The following is a 24193-nucleotide window of genomic DNA, read 5'->3' on the forward strand; positions in this document are numbered from 1 at the left end:
ATGGATTAACATCATAATTCCTGGTTTTATTAAAATTAGTTAGAATGATGTGAAGATTATTTATACAATCCTTTTGATTAACGGCTATGATGACTGAATTATGATCATACCAATGTTAAGATTATTTGACTACTCATTCATCCATTCATTTATCCATACGGTGTCCAGGAAGGTAAAGGATCTCTCTTGTGAATGAGAAAACTTTTTCCAGAGTATGAGTATGCTATCCTCTGGGTGGAAAAACATACCCGTACACAGAGGGGGGGGGGAAAGCATACCCGTATACAGAAGGGGGGAGAAAAGCATAGCAGGGGGGGGGGGGGGGGGGTCTGAGTATTTCACAATCTGCTCAGTTACTGGGATTTTTTACGCACAACCATTTCTAGGGTTTACAAAGAATGGTGTGAAAAGAGAAAAACATCCAGTATGCGGCAGTCCTGTGGGCGAAAATGCCTTGTTGATGCTAGAGGTCAGAGGAGAATGGGCCGACTGATTCAAGCTGATAGAAAAGCAACTTTGACTGAAATAACCACTCGTTACAACCGAGGTATGCAGCAAAGCATTTGTGAAGCCACAACACGCACAAGCTTGAGGCGGATGAGCTACAACAGCAGAAGACCCAACCAGGTACCACTCATCTCCACTACAAATAGGAAAAAGAGGCTACAATTTGCATAAGCTCACCAAAATTGGACAGTTGAAGACTGGACAAATGTTGCCTGGTCTGATGAGTCATGATTTCTGTTGAGACATTCAAATGGTAGAGTCAGAATTTGGCGTAAACAGAATGAGAACATGGATCCATCATGCCTTGTTACCACTGTGCAGGCTGGTGGTTGTGGTGTAATGGTGTGGGGGATGTTTTCTTGGCACACTTTAGGTCCCTTAGTGTCAATTGGACATCGTTTAAATGCCACTGGCTACCTGAGCATTGTTTCTGACCATGTCCATCCCTTTATGACCACCATGTACCCATCCTCTGATGGCTACTTCCAGCAGCAGGATAATGCACCATGTCACAAAGCTCGAATCATTTCAAATTGGTTTCTTGAACATGATAATGAGTTCACTGTACTAAAATGGGCCCCACAGTCACCAGATCTCAACCCAATAGAGCATCTTTGGGATGTGGTGGAACGGGAGCTTCGTGCCCTGGATGTGCATCCCACAAATCTCCATCAACTGCAAGATGCTATCCTATCAATATGGGCCAACATTTCTAAAGAATGCTTTCAGCACCTTGTTGAATCAATGCCACGTAGAATTAAGGCAGTTCTGAAGGCGAAAGGGGGTCAAAGGCATATATATATATACTTGATATGGACAAGAAAGCTTTACACACACACACACTAATGCGGGTGAGTCAGCTAATTATTGATGACAGACTGTAATGACAAAATGACTCTATAGGGCCATCAAATACATTTATCTGTGTGTGTGTGCGCGCGAGCACAGTAATTTGATTTGTATTCTAATGGGTTACATTAACTTAAAAATTTGGAATAGCTGATATTTCTGAGCATAACTGTGTTCATATGTACTATATGCATCTACATGTTGTTTTGTGTATGTGTGTAAGAGAGAGATGTTGTTTTGTGTGTGTGTGTGTGTGTGTGTGTGTAAGAGAGAGAGATGCTATAAGGGAAAATCCAGAGTGACTAAAAATGAAACTGATCTGATCGATCCGCTCTGCATGTCTGTGTAAAACACTTTGAAACCCCAAAGCTGGAGTTACATTTCATGAGTGTTCTTTTTTTTTTCTCTTCAGGTCGTGAGCTCACTGTTCAGTTCTGAAGAACCTGGAACTCACAAACAAACAAACAACAACAAAAGAAACACACACTGTAACTGCAGGGTGAGCGCCTGATTTGTATGGTGAGTATTTCAGTTTACACTGATGTTATCATCTGTTTGTTTGATCTAACATCTCTCTACAGGATTCAGTACACAGACAACTTTAGTAAAAAGAAAATATAAATGTTTGTTCTTACTTTTAAACAAGATGCAAATTATTTATTTAGGCTGCTTTCCAAAGCCCTGTTTTCACTTTTAAGCTTTTTAAAGCTTAAAGCTTTTTAAAGAAGAAGCAACTAAGGAACCTAATTAGCTGACTGAGACGAGACAGATTATACAGGTCCTATACAAAAGAGACCACAGTGCACGTGCAAATGTGCAAACGAGAGACAAAGTGACAGCGCGACCACATGACACATTTCAAAACTTTGTGGTGATGAGGTAATGAGTTAAAGTAGTGAGAGGAGAAATGGTAAACTTCTTGTAAGTAGCAGCAAGGAAAACATTTTGATCTACACTTTTATTGGATTAGACAACATGAACCATACGCGCATCGATGTGCTTTGGCCGATCATGATTTTGGCGCACCAGTTCAAAGTTGCTTAAACTTAAAAGTTGCCAATTCAAAGTTGCTTAAACTCTTGTATTTGCTTCTAACACATCCACTTACAGTCTCCATTGTAATGAGGTATTGAAACTGTAGTTACTGTGAAAAGGGCTGATTTGTGATGGCTGAGTCCGAGCAGCTCCAAAACATGAGCTAATATGGGAATTTCCTAGTTCCCATGTTGTGTACTGTATATCTGGCCATGCCCATTTACATTTACACTTGGAGCCTTCGCCCCTCCCAACCTGTGTGATGCGCTATCACTAATCACAATCAAGCGCTGGTTTATCACAGACAATCACAGAGATCAGAGATTTCTTCGGTACATGTTTACAGGTGAAGTGTTCTCGATTTTGCAAAACAGGAACATAAGATTGTGCAAATCAGTGAGGCTCGAGTTTAAATGTGAGTTCTCTCACTTCTGGGTTTGATTCCCGTCTCTGGAGTTTGCATGTTCTCCCAGTGCTTGGTGGGTTTCTTCCGGTTTCCTCCCGCAGTAATTGGCGTTCCCAAGTTGGCCATAGTGTGTGAATGAGCATGTGAGTGTGTGCATGTGTGTGTGCCCTGCGATGGATTAGCACCCTGTCCAGGATGTACCCCGCCTTGTGCCCCAAGTCTCGTGGGATAGGCTCCATGCCCCCGTGACCCTGACTACAGAATAAAGCGGTAAAGATGATGAGTGAGAGTAAGTTTACAAAAGCGCAGCGTTTTAAAGAACCTCAGACCCTGCCAGTTCCCATTAACATTCTGGAATGCCTGATCCATAGATTTGATCAGATAATTAGTCGCTGTACAATCCTCGCTTCATTTCCAGATGTTTAAGCCCATTAAAGGAGTTCCTGGGAGGCCAGCATTTCAGACATGAAGCAGGCAGTCTGATTATGGTTTTGGGATACTGAGAAAACTTTCGACCTTGATGGTGTCCAACCACTAGTGAAACGCTGGGCTAAGTGCAATAGTGTAGCAGGGGATTATATAGAGAAATATATAGAGTTATATAACTCTTATATAAAGTTTTTACTCTCAGAACAGTGTTTTGTTGTTCTGCAAAATAAATCAAAAGTCCCAATTTAAGTTGAACACCACTTGTTGTTTTTTTTGTTTTTTTTTGGTTGCAAGTAAGCGTATTTTAAAAAGTTACAGTAGAACTTCTTTTTGCGACACATAATGTACCAAAGACAGAAACATAAAGTCTGTCGTTTTTGGAGCTATAAATAGTAGAAAATGTCAAAATTGCAGCATGCGTAGAGGTTTCCCAGGCCGGCACACACATACAGTATATGGGAATACATATATTGATGTTTACATACAGTAAGTCAGTCTTTCGGTCTCTCTTTTTTTCTGTGTTCCTTTCTCTTTTCACTTATATATACACACACAGACACACACTGCTGGGAGTTCCCTCTAAATGACCCCACTATGGTGTAGTGACATTACTATTGTCTGTATTTCCTAAGGATATCACTGATGTCTTTTTATGAGGGTGGAAGAAATTTCCTGTTCTAAGTCTCTCTCTCGCTGTCTCTCTCTCTGTCTGTCTGCTCAGGGAGCTGTAAAAACATTCCCTTTTTCTGTTTCATTAAAGCCTAATAGTCTCTAAGGAGAAAAAGGAAATGATGCTGAGTGCATGCTAAAAACATTGTATGACAAATTTGGACTGTAATGGTCTGATTTTAAACAGTCTTATGATGTATAAAAGTGTAAGTTTGGCTTTCCGGTTAACTCAGATCATGTTGTTTGTTTTTCCATGTATTAAGTTGACTTTTGCATGTGTTTAAATGATAATCTGATGGTTTTTTTTATATAACTTTTTCTTTATCACATTTTATCTCGAGTGTGTTGTGCATAACGGTGAGGATTTGAGACTTTATTTTCTCCACAGTAAAGATCTGTTAGTGAAGGGCTGAGCTCAGACTCCACAAGGAGAGAAACAGTGAGAGGTGAAGAGAGAACGACTGCGAATGCAGGAGAGGTGAAGAGCGCGTGTCCGATCTGAAACACACCGAGCAGATGGCCGTGCGTGTCGATCATCAAACACTCCACTTTATTAGACTGCAGACTCTGCGTATTACTCGAGTGGACATCCGAGTCTGACTCTGTATTTCCCTAACTAACACTGCTCTCTCTCTCTCTCTCTCTCTCTCTCTCTTCTGTTGGTCAATCTGATGTTCATCACCGGCTTATTAACAGATGTTTCTTTATTTATACCTTCACCATTTCTTAAATTTCTTGGAAGTTAACCTGCTCGTTAAAATTCTTTCTTTCTTCCCTTCTTTTTCTTTCATCTTCTTTTATCTGTGTATCGTCTGTTATCTTCATCTTTTTATTTAAAATTTTAATCATTCTTTTCTCTTACTTTTCTCCTTTCTCCCCTGCTATTTGTACGCACATCTTTTTCTTTCCTTCTTTCTTTCTCTTTAGAATAAAGAACATAATTCTGTTCATTTCTGTTTGTTTTCCCTTTTTTTCTTATTTCCGTCTGCATATTTAACATCTTTTTTTTTCTGTTCCTACTGTATTTGTACATGCAACTTTCTTTCTTTCTTTTTTTCTTTTTCTTTCTTTCTTTTATCTGTGTATCTTCTGTTAATGTTTTTTCCTTCTTTTTGTATTTACATATTTTTCTTTAAAATTTTTAATCTTTATTTTTTTAGATCTTCATCTCATGCTATTTGTAAGTTTCTTTCTTTCTTTCTTTCTTTCTTTCTTTTTCTATTTAAAGGAAAGAACAGAATTAATTTGTTTTTCTTTCTTTCCTTTCTTCTTTTTCCTATTGCAATTTGTGCTTGCATTTTCCTTTCGTTTTGTTTCCTTTTTTCTAACCTGACAATATTTTCCTTACTTTCTCATTTCCTCCTGCTATTCATACATGCATCTTACTTTCCTCTCTCTCCCTTTCTCTCTCTCTCTCTCTCTCTCTCTCTCTCTATCACTCCCCCCTTCTTTTCTCTGTGCTACAGTTAATGTGGATAATTAGGCTTAAAGGACTGCTGTTGTAGTTTATGCGATATGTTGCGTTACTTCCTGCAGTCAAACACATACGTGTAAACAGTAATAATAAAAAGCTTTGCTTGGGCTGTTGATGCCATAAATGGCTGAGGCGTGTGTGTGTGTGTGTGTGTCCCACGACTGCATAAGCGTTATCGGTGAGGGGCTTTTTAAATGCATCTCACGTTCTCTGTGCCTAATTATTTTTCCAGCGTGCAGCTCGGTGTCCTTGTTGGCTCTGCGCTTGGCCTGCGCTTGGCCTGCGTGGTCACACGGCTCCGTGCACAGATGTGGCCCGTGGCCGCGGTGCAGTGATGGAGAGAGTGTGTGGGAGGGATGTGGTTTTGGCCTCGGTGCTGAGCTGTACTCCGCCGTTACACCCTCACTGCACTGCTCCCCTTCCGTTTCTCTCCTTCTTACTGTTTCATATCAGGCGCGCAGACAGAGCCGTGTTTACACACGTGCAGGTGTGTGTGTGTGTGTGTTTATAAGGAATCAAATTTATGTCTTTTTTTTTTTTCAATTAGAGATAATATGAACATTATGGACTTTTTAGGTTTGTGTGTGTGTTTTGGGTGGAGAACATGTCAGCCACGTGCCACGCCAAGTGACTTCCTTTTGTGTCTGATAAACATGATGTAATTCAACCCTGACTCCCCCCCCCTTTTTCTCTTTCATTCTATTTGCTCTATCTGTATTTCTCCTCAATCTTTGTCCATTTTTTCTCTCTTTCTTCTTTCTTTCTCTCTTTCTGTTTCTAATACATCTGTCCATCCATTTCCTTCCTTTGTCCCTTATTTCATTCATCTGTGCTTTCTAAAAAAAATTTCTGTCTCTTTATCAATTGCTTTCTATCTTGTTTCTTTTTATTTGTCAATTTCCTTTTCTTTTATCTTCCCTTTAGGTCCCTTTCCCTCCTTCCTTATTTCATCTTCATTTTATCTTTATGCCTTCCTTCTTTCTGACTTGCATTGCTTTCTGTGGTCTTGGAGTCTTGAAATGTATGCAAAATATGTTCCTAAACCCCCCGCCCCCCTTTGGGACAGGGTTTGTGTGTGTGTTAGTAAATATCACAACACACACACACACACACAGATCTTATATGAGGAAAACATCTTTCGGTGGTATTTTTGCATCGTGATTGCACATGGCTGTTTCCTTTGGCAGATCTCCACTCCCCACTTAAGTGCACTGTTTTGATGAGGCTGTATAGTGTAATGTGTTGTGGGGGTTTTTTGTTTGTTCCAGAATTCACCAGAGGGCTTTGGCTCTTGCCTCTTTTTAAGCGTGAGTGACACGACTGAAGTTTTGTTATTGTATCACTGACTCACAGAATCGCCGCGTTCTCACGGGCTGTGATCCTGTTGTGTTTGTTCAGTCGGCATGAGCAACTTTACAAACAAATCACTTGACTGATGCAGTTTGTGTAAATACGCTGTACACCGTTACTCGGCCTGTGTTTTTTTCTCTTAAAATATCTGATACATTTGATTAGGAACATATTTTGCATACATTTCGAGACTCCCAAGACCACAGAAAGCAATGCAAGTCAGGAAGAAGGAAGTCATAAAGATAAAATTAAGATGAAATAAGGGTGTCAAGGGTGTCATACGTTAGACACTCTGTTCTTGAAGTTGATGTGTTGGAAGCAGAAAAAATGTGCAAGCGTAAGAAGTTGAGGGACTCTGACCAGGGCAACATTGTGTGATGTTCAGACGACTGGCTTAGAGCATCTCCAAAACTGCAGCTCTTGTGGATAAGAGAGTGTAGGAGAGTGTGTGGCTAATCTGGCTTATCCAATCCTACAAAAGAGCTACAGTGCAATGGACTACGGTTCGGGAGATCCCAGGTTCAAGCCCCACAACCACCAAGTTGTCACTGTTGGGCCCTTGAGCTAGGCCTTTAACCCTCAATTGCTCAGTTTGTATAATGAGATAAAAAATGTAAGTCGCTCTGGATAAAGGCGTCTGCCAATTGCTTAGATGTAAATGGACCATGAAACAATGGAAGAAGGTGATTTATTCTGATGGATCACGTATTCTTTTACATCATTGGGACAGCCAGGTTGCATGTGTGTGTCACTTACCTGGGGAAGGCGTGCATTATGGGAAGATGGCAAGCTGGTGGAGGTATTGTGAATGTGGCACGTATCACCTACCTAAGCATGTTTACAGACCAAGTACAACCCCTTCATGGAAACGGTATTCCCTAATACGTACTGCAAACATTGTTCAGGAGCACGGCAGAGGTGTTGACTTGGCTTCCCATTGGGGATCTCCATCTTTGGGATGTTCTGATCCATGGAGGCCCCAAGTCACAACTTGGAGCACTTAAAAAGAACTGCTGGTATTGTTTTGGTGGCAGAGAGTGCACACACACACACACACACACGCACCTTTAGAAGTCTAGTGGAGTCCGTTCCTCAGTGGTCAGTGTCGGTCTGAACTACACAATGTCAGACAGTGATGGTTAACTGATGTGACGTGTTTATCAGGCTGATTGTAGGGTTGGTGAAGTGTGAGCATTTTTGTATATGATCTCGAATAGAGATCTTTAGTCCTAGACTGAATTGTTGAAATGCTTTTTGTTGGTGCTGTGCTGTCAATATTTAAATATTTTCTCAAGATAGTCATGCTGTAAAAGTCATGTAAATGGTTGGCAACAGTGCAGCTGTTCATGATTCAGTGGTTCAGTCGAGGTAGTAAACCTGAGCCAGGATGATTTCTCTCCTTTTATCTGTTTCCCCTGATTGCTTGATTGCTTGCATTCAGATACGAAGGCCATTCGTACAAGGCCATGCATTTTTGCAGTTTTCTCTCTATCTCTCTCTCTCTTTCTCTCTCACACACACACCCACACACTCCCCTTTCTCCCACGCATTAGTTAAAACCTACAAGAACATCTCAATCTCTTTATAAAATTTGCCCCCATCGGTCTTTTCATTCAAGTTCATTCAGCAAAATCTCTCTTTCTTTCTTTGTCTCTCTCATTCTCTCTCTCTCTTTCTGTCTGTCTCTTTCTGTCTCTCTCTCTCTCTCTCTCTCTTTCTCTCACTATGTCCCGCTTTCTCTTTCTGCTTTATAGATGTTCTTGCTGAGTTTAATGGAGGTGTCTGTCTGGTTCTTATGTTTAGCTCTTTGTCTCTCTCCATCCCTGCTTTTATATTCTCAGGATGCTGACGTCACGGCGCTACCCGTCTCTGTGAGTCTTTTAAGAGAAATGTAACACTCGGAGACGCCTTACACCACATGAAGGCACATAAAGCGTCAAAATTTGTACAACAGTATATTTGAACATCAGAGCTGTCACCTGTCCTGTTTTTTTTTTTTACTTAGCGCATTTCTGAGGACATGAAATGCTTTAATATTTCATTATTCGCATTTAGATGCTAGCTTAGCAACGTCTATACAGCATTTATTCTTTGGTCACTTTGGCTTGCTGCTGACCTCAGTGGTTTTAATAATACACATGTGCTTATTCAACAATGTACAACTTAGAAATGGGAAGCGAGTCAGAAGACGAGGTTGGTGTGAGTCCTATGCCAGTCAAAAAGAAGTAGACAAAGCTTACTTTGTTTCTTATTGAAGGGCTAAAAGCAGTGTATAGGAACTAGGATACTAACACAATTGGCTATATACACTACAGGATATTATAGTGCAGTGTTCTTTAAAGTTGATTCATGTCAAAAGAACGAGCAATGTCTGCCCTCTTTTCACCTCGCTTCATTTTCTCATTTATTTTCACTTTTGTCTCCATCCTTATTGTTCGGCGCTTCTCAACAGTACCAGCTTTATCGTTGCGCTTTTATGCATGCTTCTGGACATCCTGTGATGCACGTATCCTCAAATTTTGGAACTCAAACGTTCGTATGTAGGGGACATACTGTACACTATAGTTTCTGTAGGAAATACAAACTGCTTGCATTTTTCAGAGAGCACTCACAGTATACTCTCATTTTGTGAAATGATCACTTTGTTTTCTTATTTTGAGTTTATGAGCGATTGATTAAATACTCCTACCTTACGGACTGGAGTGTGGAGCAGAAAATTGTTGGGGGGGGGCGTTATTACCGTGTACGAATGGACATTTAATTAATTAACAACATGATTTACACAGCATTAGTTTTTAATAGTCCAAATCCTGTAAGAAATACGCTTTAGACGAAGCAGACAATAAACATTAGTAATGTTGAAATCTCAATGCCTTGAAATTGAATTAGTTTAGCTATGATTCTCAGCTCTAATAAATGCACTGAAGAAGCCTTCTTTTACATTAGCTATTTAGTTAGCTACACCTTTTTAGCTATCAAATTTGTTCTCAGGGCTACACACCCATGGCACTGAGCAGTACACTGCAGCTCACGGTTACATTTATGATTTGTCGACTCTTGTATGCTTATGTTTCTAAACTTTTAAGGTCTCAGCAGTGACCCTGTGGTACCCCTTAATTCATTGGTATCCAACTCTGGTCCACGTGCCCCTTGACACAATTTTTTTGTTTTCTCTGCTCTGCTTTTCTGAAGAGAAGAGGTTGCATCAAAGCCAGGAAACCATAAAAGTTTGTAGGGCAGGGGGTCACCAAGGACCAGTGTTGGAAACCCCTCTCTTAATTTATCAGCACACATCCTCCTGAATGATGACTAGATTATACTTGTAACCACAACATAACACGATTGTGATTCATATTTGATTATTCATATGAATAATCAAATTTGTAGCAAATATTTTTAGAAACCAAATGTAACATCTGCACATGTTCCTCACGAGCAGCATGTTTAGCTTGTGTTTGCTCTCTCCAATATGAGCTGCTGATTAAACTCTGCTGATAATATACATCTGCCTCTCAAACATTAATACCTAGCAATTTGAACAAGACCTTTGAACCTTTCCGTTGGTTTCCTCCTTCACCCACAGTCTCGCATTTTATCGTGTTGACCCTGCTCATCCGGTCGTGAAAAAATTGCCCTTGTGATGAACTTTATTGTGCAGTTGAAATGATGATGAACAGGTTTTCTTGTCTCTAAACACAGAGGATGTGCTGCAGTGTGTTTTATCAGGACATGTCACTTTCTGGTGTTAATGAGGTTTTCATCTTCACAATCTAGAGAAATATTTAAATCTTTGGACTATCTTAATTTATTTATTACATAAAGGTCTTGTGTTGCTGTAAAGACTTTCAGTGGGGCAGGACTATAGCTCATGTGTGAAAATGATTCCTCATGCTTCTAGAACTGCTCTGTCATACAGTATGCTGGGTCCTGGAATATGCCACGTGCCATCAGAGAAGAAAAACTCCATTGATGTGATAATCTGGTCATTCAGTTCATCAGCTGACTTAAGTTTATTGCCACATAACGTTGCTGAGTCTAGACCTGAGCAACTGAAGCAACCCCAAATCATAACACTGTCTCCAGAGATTGTACAGTGGACACTATGCATGATGGATGCATCGCTTCATGCACTTCCCTTCTTACCCTGACACGCCCATCACTCTGGAATAGGCTCAACCCGGATTCATCAGGTCACATGACCCTTTTCCATCGCTACAAAGTCCGATCTTTATGCTCCCTAGCAAATTCAACTTCCTTTTTTTTTTTTTTTATTAGTCTCACTAACAAGTGGTTTTCTTATGGACACACAGCTGTTTAGTCCCAATCCATCACATTTTGTGTTTGAGGGAGAAAAACTCAGTCAAAACAAGAAGCGTATGCATGATACAGGATACTTGGTACTCGTAAACCAAGACATGTTCGTTTTCCGAGTCAAAATGTGTAAAAAAAGTTTTGCACGACTTGCAGGACACTCGCAAACCGCGTTACTCACAATCCGAGGTTTCACTGTATATAAGTATGGGACAGCCATGGTTTGTTTTTTCACCTGCGTGAACAGCGTCTCTTGGTGTTCATGCCGCTCTTGTTATTTACGCCGGTGTTGGACATGTCATGTTATTTTCTGAGGACAGGCACAAGCGATGCTTTAAATGATTGCAGGACTCACAGCATTCATCGTGTGCACACCTTTTACTTAATTAAAAGCAAATATAATCCAACCTTTAGTCACCAATACAGTTTAAAAGCTCTGTGATTTAGATGGGATGCCGGCCTGCTTCGTGAATGAAAGCGTTATTCTGACAATATTCTAGAAGATTCTCTGTGTTGGAGAGAAATAGCAGACATCTTTGTGTAATTTGAAAAGACTTTTTTTTTCGTGTGTCCTCGTTTCTTTTCCCAGCAGGTGCAGCTTCCCTTTGCTGCGCCTCAATGAGGGTCTTTGTGTTTTTGTGACTACACACACACACACACACACACACACACACACACACACACACACACACAGAACGTATGCCATAGTTTTCCCCAACATTCGCCTTTAAATTATCTGTGATTCGACGTCTTTTCCATTTTTTTAAATAATGAAAATGTAATAAGATATAATAACGTTCTCTCTTTCATTCCTTGCTCTTTTTCCAATTCACAGTTGCACTCTTTTTTTAAGATTGTTGTACAAAATGGAAAATGTTACTAATATTATAGATTCACGCAGCCATCTGTGTGTCACAGTTTCTCTATTTGTTGTCTAATTGTCACTGTTGAAGTTAATGTGTGTGTGTGCACAGTGTGTTTATGTCCTGAAATAAAATTTGATTTTAATCACTAGTTATGGTCTAGAAATGTAAGAATAATGTTCTTCGAGACTAAGTGAAGTTAAAAAAAAGTTGTGATTTATTTAAAATGAATTTTGCCGCACTGATTTTATTTTTAAGAAAAAACAATTAAAAATGAAAAGAGATTTTCTTTTAATGTAATTGAGGTTATAAATATTATATATTATATAATGTATTTTGAGTGGAAAAAGATAAACTATTACATATAATGTGTATTTTTTTTTATACAGACCATTTTTTTCTTTATTCTTAAGGATTTGAAATAAAACCTTTTGATCTTAGCTGTATAACTGCTAAGGTGCTATGACATGTCATAAACAGTCAAAACAACACCCGAGGGTCCTTACTGAATTACTTGTGGGGGAAGTTCAGAAGAATTTCCATCGAGTGTAATTGTTTTATGGTTTAAATCCTTTTTTAGTCTGTGAAAAAAGCTTTTAACTTTTCTCTTTGTGTGTGTGTGTGTGTGTGTGTGTGTCTGTGTGTGTGTGTGTGTGGTGGGTGGTGGTTCACGAGTCACAGATGGATTGGAAAGTTTTATGGCTTTTAGACAAAAGCGAGTGCTCGCAGAATAAGAAAAGAAGACCTTCTTGCTCTCTGTCTGTCAATAATTCATTGTGTTTTTTTTTTTTTTTTTTTTATCTTTCAGGATTTTCTTTTCTTGAGTCCTGGAGGTATCCGTGACAACCGTCCCAACTTTCCTTGGACCCTTTACCGTTCCCACCTCGGACCTCCGTCGTCCGGATCTGTCCGTCGATGAGAAAGATGAGATCCGTCATCTCGTGAAGAGGAATGAAGAACGTGCGGCGTTGGACAGAATGCCTCGTGATCTGCAGCAGAACGTGCTAGACGTACACGCAGTCTCTATGGCCGTATTCGCATAGCGCACCTCGTGTTGAACTGGGGCTAGGTGTTTGCTGCGCTGTGATTGGTCAGGATGCCAGCGAAAGGGAAGTACCTGCTGAATGAGCAGAAGCTGAAACAGGAAGCACTGTACAGGAAGTTCTCGTGCAACAGACAGTATCGGCCTCTGGTTTTGCTGCTCGGTCTGAGCGTGGTGACGTGTGCTGCGCTGCTGCTGCTGTTTTTCAGCCTGGGACTGGTGAGAGATGCACAAAATGCACACACACACAAACACACACACACACTGAAACTGAAAGGTTTGTCAAAGAGCATAGTGCAAAACAACAACATATAAAAATACATCTAGTGCGAATGTATAACCGTGTGAGACGAGGAAATGAGAATAAATACACAGGCCCAAATAAATAACAGACTAGTCTGATTGTACCCTAACAGTAAGTAGTAATTTACAGATGAAGGATGTACTGTATATAATTTGAGGTGATTCTCATCGGTATGACTTGGGTGACACTGAGAGATGTATGAGAGTGTCAGTTCATTTCTAAAGAGTGTCTGATGCATTTGAGGGGAAAAGTGTGTTTCTTACAGTGATATGAGAATATAATGCTGATATTGTGTAAATTAAAATGCTGTATTTGCGTAAGTTCTTTTCAAGAGGAAGAAGTCTGTCTATTCGAGGAGAATAATCTGTGTATGTAATTAAAGACCCTTCATTTCTCTCTATAATCCCCTGCTACACTAATGCACTTATCCCAGGGTTTCACTAGTGCTTGTACACCATCAAGGTAGAAAGTTTCCTCAGTACACCGAAGCCATGACTGGCCTGCCTGCTTCACGTCTAAAACCCCGGCCTCCCAGGAACTCCTTTAGTGCTTCTAATATGTGCAAATGGCTTGGAGTGATGTCAGGACTGTACGGGGGACATGGCAATAACTCCCAGCCCAGTCCCTGTAATGTGCAAGGGGTGTTTATGAATGATTGTATACAGTCGTGGCCAAAAGTTTTGAGAATGACACAAATATTAGTTTTCACAAACTGCTTTTAGATCTTTCTTTCAGTTGTTTGTGATGTACTGAAATATAATTGCAAGTACTTTATACATTTCAAAAGCTTTTATCGACAATTACATGATTTATGCAAAGAGTCAGTATTTGCAGTGTTGGCCCTTCTTTTTCAGGACCTCTACAGTTCGACTGGGATCTCAATCAACTTCTGGGCCAAATCCTGACTGATAGCAACCCATTCTTTCATAATCACTTCTTGGAGTTTGTCAGAATTAGTGGGTTTTTGTTTGTCCACCCGCCTCTTGAGGATTGACCACAAGTTATCAATGGGATTAAGATCTGGGGAGTTTCCAGGCCATGGACCCAAAATTTTAACGTTTTGGTCCCCGAGCCACTTAGTTATCACTTTTGCCTTATGGCTCCATCATGCTGGAAAATGCATTGTTCTTCACCAAACTTTTGTTGGATTGTTGGAGGGTGTTTTGGTATCATTCTTTATTCATGGCTGTGTTTTGGGGCAAAAATGTAAGTGAGCCCACTCCCTTAAATGAGAAGCAACCCCACACATGAATGGTCTCAGGATGCTTTACTGTTTGCGCTCACCTTTTCTTCTCCGGACAAGCCTTTTTCCAGATGCCCCAAACAACTGGAAAGAGGCTTCATCGGAGAATATGACTTTGCCCCAGTCCTCAGCAGTCCATTCACCATACTTTCTGCAGAAGATCAATCTGTCCCTGATGTTTTTTTGGAGAGAAGTGGCTTCTTTGCTGCCCTTCTTGACACTAGGCCATCTTCCAAAAGTCTTCGCCTCACTGTGCGTGCAGATGCGCTCACACCTGCCTGCTGCCACTCCTGAGGAAGCTCTGCACTCTTGGCACTCCGATCCCGCAGCTGAATCCTCTTTAGGAGACGATCCTGGTGCTTGTTGGACTTTCTTGGACGCCCTGAAGCCTACTTAACAAGAATTAAATCTCTTTCCTTGAAGTTCTTGATGATCCTATAAATTGTTGATTTAGGTGCAATCTTAGTAGCCACAATATCTTTGCCTGTGAAGCCATTTTTATGCAATGCAATGATGGCTGCACGCATTTCTTTGCTGGTCACCATGGTTAACAATGGAAGAACAATGATTTCAAGCATCACCCTCCTTTTAACAAGTCAAGTCTGCCATTCTAACCCAATCATCCTGACATGATGATCTCCAGCCTTGTGCTCATCAACATTCTCACCTGAGTTACCAAGACGATTACTGAAATGATCTCAGCAGGTCCTTTAATGACAGCAGTGAAATGTAGTGGAAAGGGTTTTTTGGGATTAAGTTAATTTTCATGGCGAAGAAGGACTATGCAATTCATCTGATCACTCTTCATAACATTCTGGAGTATATGCAAATCGCTATTATAAAAACTTAAGCAGCAACTTTTCCAATTACCAATATTTATGTAATTCTCAAACCTTTTGGCCACGACTGTAAAGTTCACACAGACGGATGTATCTTTTCCACAAGTTGGTGACGAGTTTTCTGTCGATCGTTAAGGATCAGGCGTTGCACTCACTCGCATGTTCACAGGAACGCCCGCAGTGGGCTCTGAGCTGCGATCGTCGTTCATAATATACTGGCGTAATATTTTACTGGGGAAAAGAGTCTCACCACCACGCTGTGCTTTAAGTCTTCGGTAAATGTCACTCACTGGTTTGACTTGAACACCCCTCGTATTTTTACAAGCATTAAGCATCATTGCACAGTTTTTGTTCGGTTGTTTGCAAACTGCCGTGTACAGTGATGTAGAGTGTGTCTCACAGTAATCCTTTTAAGAATCATCATATTTTCTCTAAGGATAAAGAACAGAAAAACGAGGATAAGATCAGCATCTAAACTTACAAGAAAAAGATTTGCCTTGTGAACAAAGTACAGTATGTGCTAAATCTGTATCAGTCAAAGAGCTGTCTCTTTTTCATCGCCCTTTACCATAACGAGCCTTACGATATTAATGTGAAAAATGATGATAAAACTTGAGAGTCTTCAACTGTTCTGAAAGTCGTGTGAAATATTATCAGATTTTCTTTTCAGTGTTGCGAATGTCCTAAAAGGAAGTGATAGTATCTTGAAACAGGAAGTGAACATTTCGAGACGTTATGATTGGCAGGTTCTATCGGCCTGCAGATTTCCAAAAGAGAAAAATGTATGTAGCAATTTTTCCTGCCATTGTATCCGAAATGTGCTTTTTTTTTTTTTCTCCTGCTCCCTTTTGTACACGGATCATTTTCGCCAAGGAAACGTCTCCTTCCATGTTAGAATAATCACAAGAAATCTGAGTAAATGTTATTTCAGCTTGGGTCTGCCTTTGTGCATCAATCACATGCTGGTTAAGTGATATACTGTCTGCGTGAACTTTTGTAACCCTGTGTGTGTGTGTCAGAGTCTGTGTAAATCCTTGACTGTTCTTTTTACTAATGGTCTGTCTATTTCGAGTAGGAGAATCTGTATTTGTAATTAAGCATATGTTTAAAAAAGAAATATAATAATATAATCCTGGTGTTCAAGGTGTGCAAGTGTGTCAAGAGTGCTTGAACTAATGATTAAAATTCATACTCTACTTTGGTAGACTTATCAGATCCCATATAAAACAGGATTATAGATTTATATAAGCAGTTACTTTATGAACTGTACAGGTTTTATTCCTGTATTTACTGTCCATACAGAATGTCGTGCAAACGATTGCAGGGATTTAGTGGCCATTTTGGCAGCACTGTGGCGAAGCGGTTAGCACTGTGACCTTACCCCTCCAGGGTTGCGGTGGGTGTTTTGTTGGGTTTCCTCCCACAGTTCAAGGACGTGCAGATTAGACTAATTGGCATTTCCAAATTCCCCATAGTGTGAGTGTGTGGTTGTGTCCTGCTATGGTTTGACCTCCCATACAGGGTGTACCCCACCTAGTGCTCCGAGTCCCCTGTAACGGAATAACCCCAATAGGGAATGAGAGAGTAATGTCCTTTTTTATGTATTTGCATTGTAAAGAGTAAGATTGAGACAGTCGATGAATGGCATTGTGGGTAATGTACTGTTGGAGAACGTTTAAACAAATCCAAATAATTGTTGATTCATATAACTTGTCCTGTAAGTTGTTCATTTATGGATTTGTGTTAATTTGTGATCAGATGTAAAATATGAGTTTCTCAATCTGATCAGCTTTTTATCTCTCAACCTCAACCGTTCTGACGCATTAAGGCTGTCCTCATGACAATCTGTTTTTATATGTACTGTGCAAAAATGTGAATGTCAATTAATCTCGCTTGCGCTCTCTCTCTCTCTCTCTCTCTCTCTCTCTCTCTCCGTATTTTTTTGGGATTTAGTATGTGGACAGCCATGCAGCATTTTTGGGAGTGGTTATCGGTGCACTGCTTGTGTTCCTGGCTGCGTTTGTGTTCCTGGCTGTGTTTGTGTTTGTCTGTGCCGAGGCTCTCACTCAGAAATGGATCACGCTGTTGGGTTTGGTGTTGTGGGCGACATACCTCACCATGGGGTTCACCTTTGTTTACTCCACGGAGAAAATTCTTCCATGGGACCAGGTAATGCACACACATACTGTACACATACATACACACTCACACATGCACACATATACTGTACATTCTGAGTTTGATTCCCGCCTCGGGTTCTGCGTGCATGGAGTTTACATGTTGTCCCCGTGCTTGGTGGGATTCAGGTTCCTCCCACAGTCCAAAGACATGCAGATTAGATTAACTGACATTTCCAAATTGCCCCTAGCGTGCTAAAGATGTGTGTGAATGTTGACCGGTGGTGCCACCACAGTTGTAAAATGGGAATTAATATAATGGTAATTACTACTGGCCTCCACGGTCCCTAGTTAGACTGCAGAGGTTCCTAGATAGATTGATGGATATTCAGTGTGTGAAATTTTTCCACATTTAATAATAAATCTTCAAAATGTTGATTGTAGTATCCAAAATACTAATATATAATATATTTATATATTTTGACAGATTTGAAACACAACTTAAGCATAATAATCTTATAAAGAAACCTTGCCATGTAGCCAAGTACCGTGACTCTAACGATGTACCAAAATAAAAATTTCTTTTATTAATTTCATATCACATACATACAGTTTAGGCTCATGTAAAGAAATGCTGTGAAAAAGACCTGTAATAAAAATTTAACACAAAGACCAGGACATTCCAAATACACACCAAGTGCAAGCACAAATTCTCCTCTGAATGGCTGAAAAGGTTACGGTTTTTAAGAGCATGCTTGTCTTTGTCCTGACTCGAACCCCGTTGAGATCCTCTGGGAGGCTTAGACTGGAGTTTCATGCTCAAAGTCCTCCCAGTGTGATTGCAAAGAGTGTGCAAGAATTCCCCCACAGCACCACAAAAGAATGATCTCCTGTTATCAGGGGTGTTTGGTTGTTCTTGTCCCTGATGAGAGTAGCAAAGCCAGTTACTTACAGTACTGGGAAGATTTGTTTTGTCAGACAAAGGGACAAGCTGACACGGCAACAAAACAAGCCCTTAAAGAAACAATTAGAGTATGTCAAATCCCACCCTCTGATCTCAAGCCATTTGATAAATCAGTATTTATTAAATTAATGGCAAGCAGAATGGAAACAATACCAAAAGAAAAAGATGGTTTCACCCCTTTAAATCCAGACACGACCAAATTTAACCCATGCCTATTTATTGAAGGGTGAAGAAGCTCCAAAATGTCAGCACTGTAGCACTACTCTAATCATAAAACATTTTGACCTGCCCAAGTTTAAATACCATAAGAAAAACTATTTCTACCAGAACAAACTTATTCTGCAAAACAAAACCAGAAAACATTTACAATTTTTAGCAAAAGTGCACTTAAAGAACCTCATGTAAAGTCCTGTTCCTCTGGCAAAGGCCATGTTATAATGTGACATTTATTTTATTATTATTATTCATATTTTTATTTTACTTTTTTCCACAACCCTTTAAATCCCTTACATTATAACATATTATAGTGGTTATCTGCCATGAAATAGGCTGAGAAGCTGATATGGCAATTAATCCTAATACAAACAACCTTTTTTTCAGATGGGCGAAATAACGCTTGTAGAACATTTTTCTTTAATAATCGAAACAGTTATTTAACATTTCATTAGGATTTACTAGTCTGTTATTATTGGTATGAGCATCTGGAACTATTTAATGTGACAAATACATGAAACCAGAAGGTGCCAATATTTGTTTACAGCACTGTTTGAAGAGCAGTACACAATAAATGTTAATATTTAGTGTGACTGATTTATTTATTTATTTATTTTAACCTGTTCTTCTGTCCTGTTTAGGTGCCCTTTTTCCTCTTCATCATCATCACGGTGTTCACATTATTCCCCTTCCAGATGTGGTTCGCCGTCACTCTGAGCATTATCTCCTCCCTCTCTCACATTATTTTGCTGTCCGTGCACTTCACCTTATACAAGTCTGTCGTGGGTCCTAACCTGGTCTATCAGGTAAGTGTGCATCAGACTTTCACCTGTTTGGTTCCCTGAAAGCGGCCCTACGGGGACAAAGATTAACTTCTGTTGAAGAGGTGGAGACAGCGGTGCATTTGTGGCTTGTAGCTCAGCCTAAAACGCTTTTAATTAGGGAATACAAAAGCTGGTTTGACAGCTGGACAAAGAGATTATGTTGAAAACTTATGTATTTGTCATCCAAAACACAGTACTGGTGCTGATTTTATTTTTTTTATGTGATACATATAATATAGACAACCTGTGCCAAAGAAGCTACTTTGTGCTAAAGAAATTTATGTAACATGGAAGTGACCAAGCTTGCTTCCATAATAATTTACAGTAGCTGTTTTGGAGAGATGATTTGTGCCCCAAAAATGGCCATTTTTCAAAGTTAGTTCATTTAAAATTCTAATTATTTATATTTCTTTGATTATTGATACTAAAATTGGTGTGAGATTCTAGAACCAAATATATTAAAAGGAGATAAAAGCTTATAAAGCAAAAAATCTGTAGTGTCCGTAACCATTTTAAATTCACGTTGCAATATCTTAAGTTTGTGTTTTAGAATAACAAACTTTTTCAGATTTATATCTTTTTATGTAAAATCTAAATTAGCCAAGTAAGATGATTGAAATTCAGACATGGAATTTTAAATTATGAGCATTTAATTGTATTTGGCAAATGTGATTCTTTTTATCTGATTCTAATATAAATGTGTATGAATATTTACAAAAAACGAAGCATGGACCGAAGGATAAGAAGCATTAAGTACTATGAAAAAAGCTGTTGTACAATGCTATTTAAAAATGCACTTTTTCACCTAGGTGAGACACTTTTTATTTTTTTATTATATTTTTTTTAGCACGGATATCATATTTTGGCCATGTCATTTCTTAAAAGTTAACTAAACTAAAAGCTAACTAAAAGAAATTTTACAGCCGGAGTGTGGATAATTTTTGACTCTCATTGGTGTATGACTTTTTAAACAAATGGCTTTTTCTTATGATCTCTTTTTGTCTCTCCCTCTCTCTCGTCAGCTCTTGTCGAACGCGGTGGTGTTTGTGTGTGGGGTTGCAGTGGGAGCGTTTCATAAGGTTCTTAAGGAGAAAGCTCTCAGGCAAACTTTCCAGGACACACTGCGCTGCCTCGGCATCCGCATGAAACTGGAGCTCGAGAAGAGGCAGCAGGTAACATACGCACATGCACTTTTGCTAAGTAAAACTTAAGACTAAGTGCTCCAAAAATCCAAACTCCTGCCAGGACAAATCGCTGTTGTCCATTGTCCTGACTGGATGAGAATCATGCATCACTGGTTCGCACACGAGCCAGAACTATAAAAAATCCATTTACAGGTTGTTATTAAACCATGTCTAATAAAATCCTTATTCATCCCGAATGATGGTGTAAATATTTATTATCTAGCTGGAGGTCTCAGCTCTTTGTTTTGTGTAGGCGTGGGAATGTTGACCTTTTTATAACAAAGGCGAGTCAATCATCAGGCCAAAAATATAATTTTTATCCCCGTCTTAAATTCAAGATGCATTTTGTCTGGATTTTGTTTGTGTCTTATGAATTTCCAGACAGAGAGTCTCAGGATCGAACCATCCTGAGCGCATCGTACTGCCCTTATAAAGCATCGAAGTTGGAAATGTCAGTTAGAGTGTCAGTTGAAAAAGAAGTGCTTTCACTATGGAAAATAGACAAGTAGTTGAATTCTTATAAGGAAGAAATACTATGATTAAAATAAGGTTAATTTTAGTAGTCGTGCATCCTCTGGTGTTTGATGGTTGAGGTATTAGATAGTGGATGATTGAGCTGAATGAACAAAATACTGTCTATAGACTTGACAATTATAATAAAAACTTATGAACTTTTTTTTAACTTAAAAAAAAAAATACTTTTAATGTAAAACTTGTTAAAAGCGCCAGAAAGTTACCTGGAGTAAAATGACTGACGGGGGCAAATTTTACCCACATTTCATGTGCGAGTTTATTTTATTTCTTGCCCTGACTTTTAAAGAAAACAGCATTATTTGTGTGTTGGACAAACTCGACACAATGAATCTACTTGGCTGTGAAATAAATAAACGCTGAAGTCACGCCTAGCTTTATAACGGACTAACTTTGGTTTCAAATATTTGCTTGTGTTACATGGAGCCAGATGGTAAAGATCTGGATTATTTTTTGTTGGACAGACCTGCAACTTTGCTTGCAGTGAACTCACTGAAAATAAACAGTGACAGTTTGCTAGAGATAGAGAAAATACTCTGGGCTTTCCTCATCCATCTCATCTCATATTATCTGGGAAAAATGTTTAAATGTACTAGAGTACATGAACGTTAACTATATATACACTATATATAAACACCCGTGTGTGTATATGCTATGTATGTATGCATGCATGTGCGTGTGTACTGTATATATACACACAGTGGCAAGAAAAAAAAAGGATGTGAACCTTTTGGAATTTCATGTTTTTTTTCTTTGCATTAATTTGTCATAAATGAGATCTGATCTACAGCAAGTCAAGGGTATTGACAAAAATAATGTGCCTGAAATTTTTTTTTGATACACTGGGGAATTCATCCTCCTCTCCGTGACTGCAAGCTGGCCACGCCCGGATGCAGCAAAGCAGGTCTAAATCGTGAGGTTTCCTTCCTCATACTTTACAGTTGGGATGATACAGATTCATGATGATATGTAGTGCACGATTTATGCGCACGATGTCGGATGTACAGTATTGCTGCATGCTCTTTCCAAATAGCTTAATCTTAGTTTCATCAGCGCACAAAACGTTTTGCCAATACCGCTGTAGAGTGTCAGTGTGCTCTTGTCACGGTTTCTTTTAGTAAGCAGCGGCTTTCTCTGTTGTGTCTGGCAGTTATTAACCTAAGGATTCATAGACTTTTTCGACTAGCACTATGAGGTTTCCCAATAAAGTGAAATGACTTCGATGAAGATCACATTCCAGACAAATTCTATGACGAATTTATGCAAAAAAACATGAAATTCCAAAAGGTTCACATACTTTTTCCTGCCACTGATGAATTTCAGACTCTTTAAGTCTCCTGTTCAATAAGATCCTATGTTATATAGATCTGTTTAGTTTTAAACTGAAATCCTCTCCTTCACCTACTCATATGTGTCTCCTGTGATACTATCTGTGAACCTCTAAAGGTTCATTTCAGTTTCTACCGTTTTGTATGTCTGTGTACATTCTCCCCTTTCCAGCATAAAAACACAAGGTACACATTGTGTACGAAAAAAATGTGGAGGGGAAGAAGATAGGCTAACCTCTGTTCTCCTGGAGGATAAGATCTGCTGGCTTACGGTTACATTCAGAGCCCCTACTAACCCCGCTAACCCCTACTAAGAAAGACCCAGAGAGAGAAAGAGAAAGAATGCAAGATAGTGCGACAAGTTTTAAAAGAGGGTGGGGTGGGGGGGGGGGGGGATCATATCTGCTCTCTAGATACCCGGCTATGATTATTTTTTTTTATGATTTTAAGAGTAAAACATACAGTATTTAGAACATTAAAAAAAAAAAAATAATAAAAAATCTTGGTTTTGTAGCTGAGAAAATATATTTGAAAAACGAGACGCTTTTCGTGTTTGTTTGGGTGGACTGGGAGGTTTGTGCTCTCAATCTATTCTACAGCTCATTCAAAGAGCAAAGTCATTTTTAGGCAAATTCTAACAAAGGTCACACAATTCTTTCAAAAATTTAAAAAAAGCAATGGACAGTGTATTTAATGTGGTGGTTAAGCAAGTTTGTTGTTTTTCTTCGGGCTTACCTTCACATAAAGTATATTGCAAACAACAACTATTTACGCCATGTCCACTTTGTTAAATCTACCAGTTCCGTATGCGTCATACCAGGAAAACTGCAGCCAAACTGTGACATGAGAGTACAATTCCAGAAATGGGAATGTTAAAGAACCTTCCTACCCTTCTGCTGACATCACACTAGACGGAATGGAATCACGGTCTAAAGATAACTTCTCTAGTCCAACATGAGTTACCAGCTAGGATCCAGACGTAGCAAAGAATTTCTGAATAAAAATTTAATTTGCAGGAAATTTGAAAATCATTCGACATGTCAGTAAATAACATTAACATTTACGGAATTTAGGCACAGTAGGGTGATAAGACTGTTAGCCGCATTAAAACGTTTAAATGGTGCAGACGTTTTAAAGAAGGCCGTATGTCTGTGAATGAGATGGCTCCGAGCCCACTGCAGTCGTTCCCATGAACATTTGGCGAGTGAAACGCCTGATCCTTAAAAATAGACTGATATGTTGTCGCCGATTTGCAGAAGAGACGCATCTGTCTGTTCCTCACACCAGGCCGATTCCATTACAGGAGTTCCTGGGAGGCCAGAGTTGAAGAAGTGAAGCAGGCAGAGTTCAATCCTGGCTCAGGCATACTGAGAAAAATGAAGAAAGAAAAAAATGAAAAGAAAAGAAGTAATGACTGTAAAAAAAAAACTCTAAAGAGATACCTAGAAAGAGCTGATATAAAGTCTTACGTACACAATATTAGCATTTTACTGTAGTTGTAGTGATCTGTAAAGAAATTTGTGAACCTGTAATGTTCAATGCCATGTCCAACTCAAATGTCATGGTTTCATAAGAGCTTTAACATCACTTATGTCTTGTTACCAAAGTGATGTGCAAATATTTTATTACAGATGGTCTAGATTAGGTGTGGCTGCGGCTCGAGAACTGGGTCGGACACCTGGATCTTGATCTAGATCCTCATTATAACAGT

At 39.4% G+C, this 24193-nt stretch overlaps 1 protein-coding gene across 4 annotated transcripts in view; it reads left to right on the forward strand.

Moving 5' to 3' along the window:
* The window catches only part of adcy7 (adenylate cyclase 7), a 78530-nt gene that overhangs the window by 27768 nt on the left and 26569 nt on the right, over nucleotides 1–24193 (forward strand). For 3 of the 4 annotated variants that reach the window (XM_053493514.1, XM_053493512.1, XM_053493515.1), the window contains 5 exons: nucleotides 1769–1875; nucleotides 12702–13154; nucleotides 17275–17490; nucleotides 19257–19421; nucleotides 20462–20611. In XM_053493514.1, coding sequence (XP_053349489.1) covers nucleotides 12990–13154; nucleotides 17275–17490; nucleotides 19257–19421; nucleotides 20462–20611 — 696 coding nt within the window. In that variant the 5' untranslated portion in view covers nucleotides 1769–1875; nucleotides 12702–12989. Of the gene's footprint in view, nucleotides 1–1768; nucleotides 1876–4283; nucleotides 4418–12701; nucleotides 13155–17274; nucleotides 17491–19256; nucleotides 19422–20461; nucleotides 20612–24193 lie in introns of all 4 variants that reach the window. The other variant, XM_053493513.1, reaches the window with a different exon arrangement.

Source organism: Clarias gariepinus, chromosome 3 (assembly GCF_024256425.1).
Source record: "Clarias gariepinus isolate MV-2021 ecotype Netherlands chromosome 3, CGAR_prim_01v2, whole genome shotgun sequence".
Taxonomy (NCBI): Eukaryota; Metazoa; Chordata; class Actinopteri; order Siluriformes; family Clariidae; genus Clarias; species Clarias gariepinus.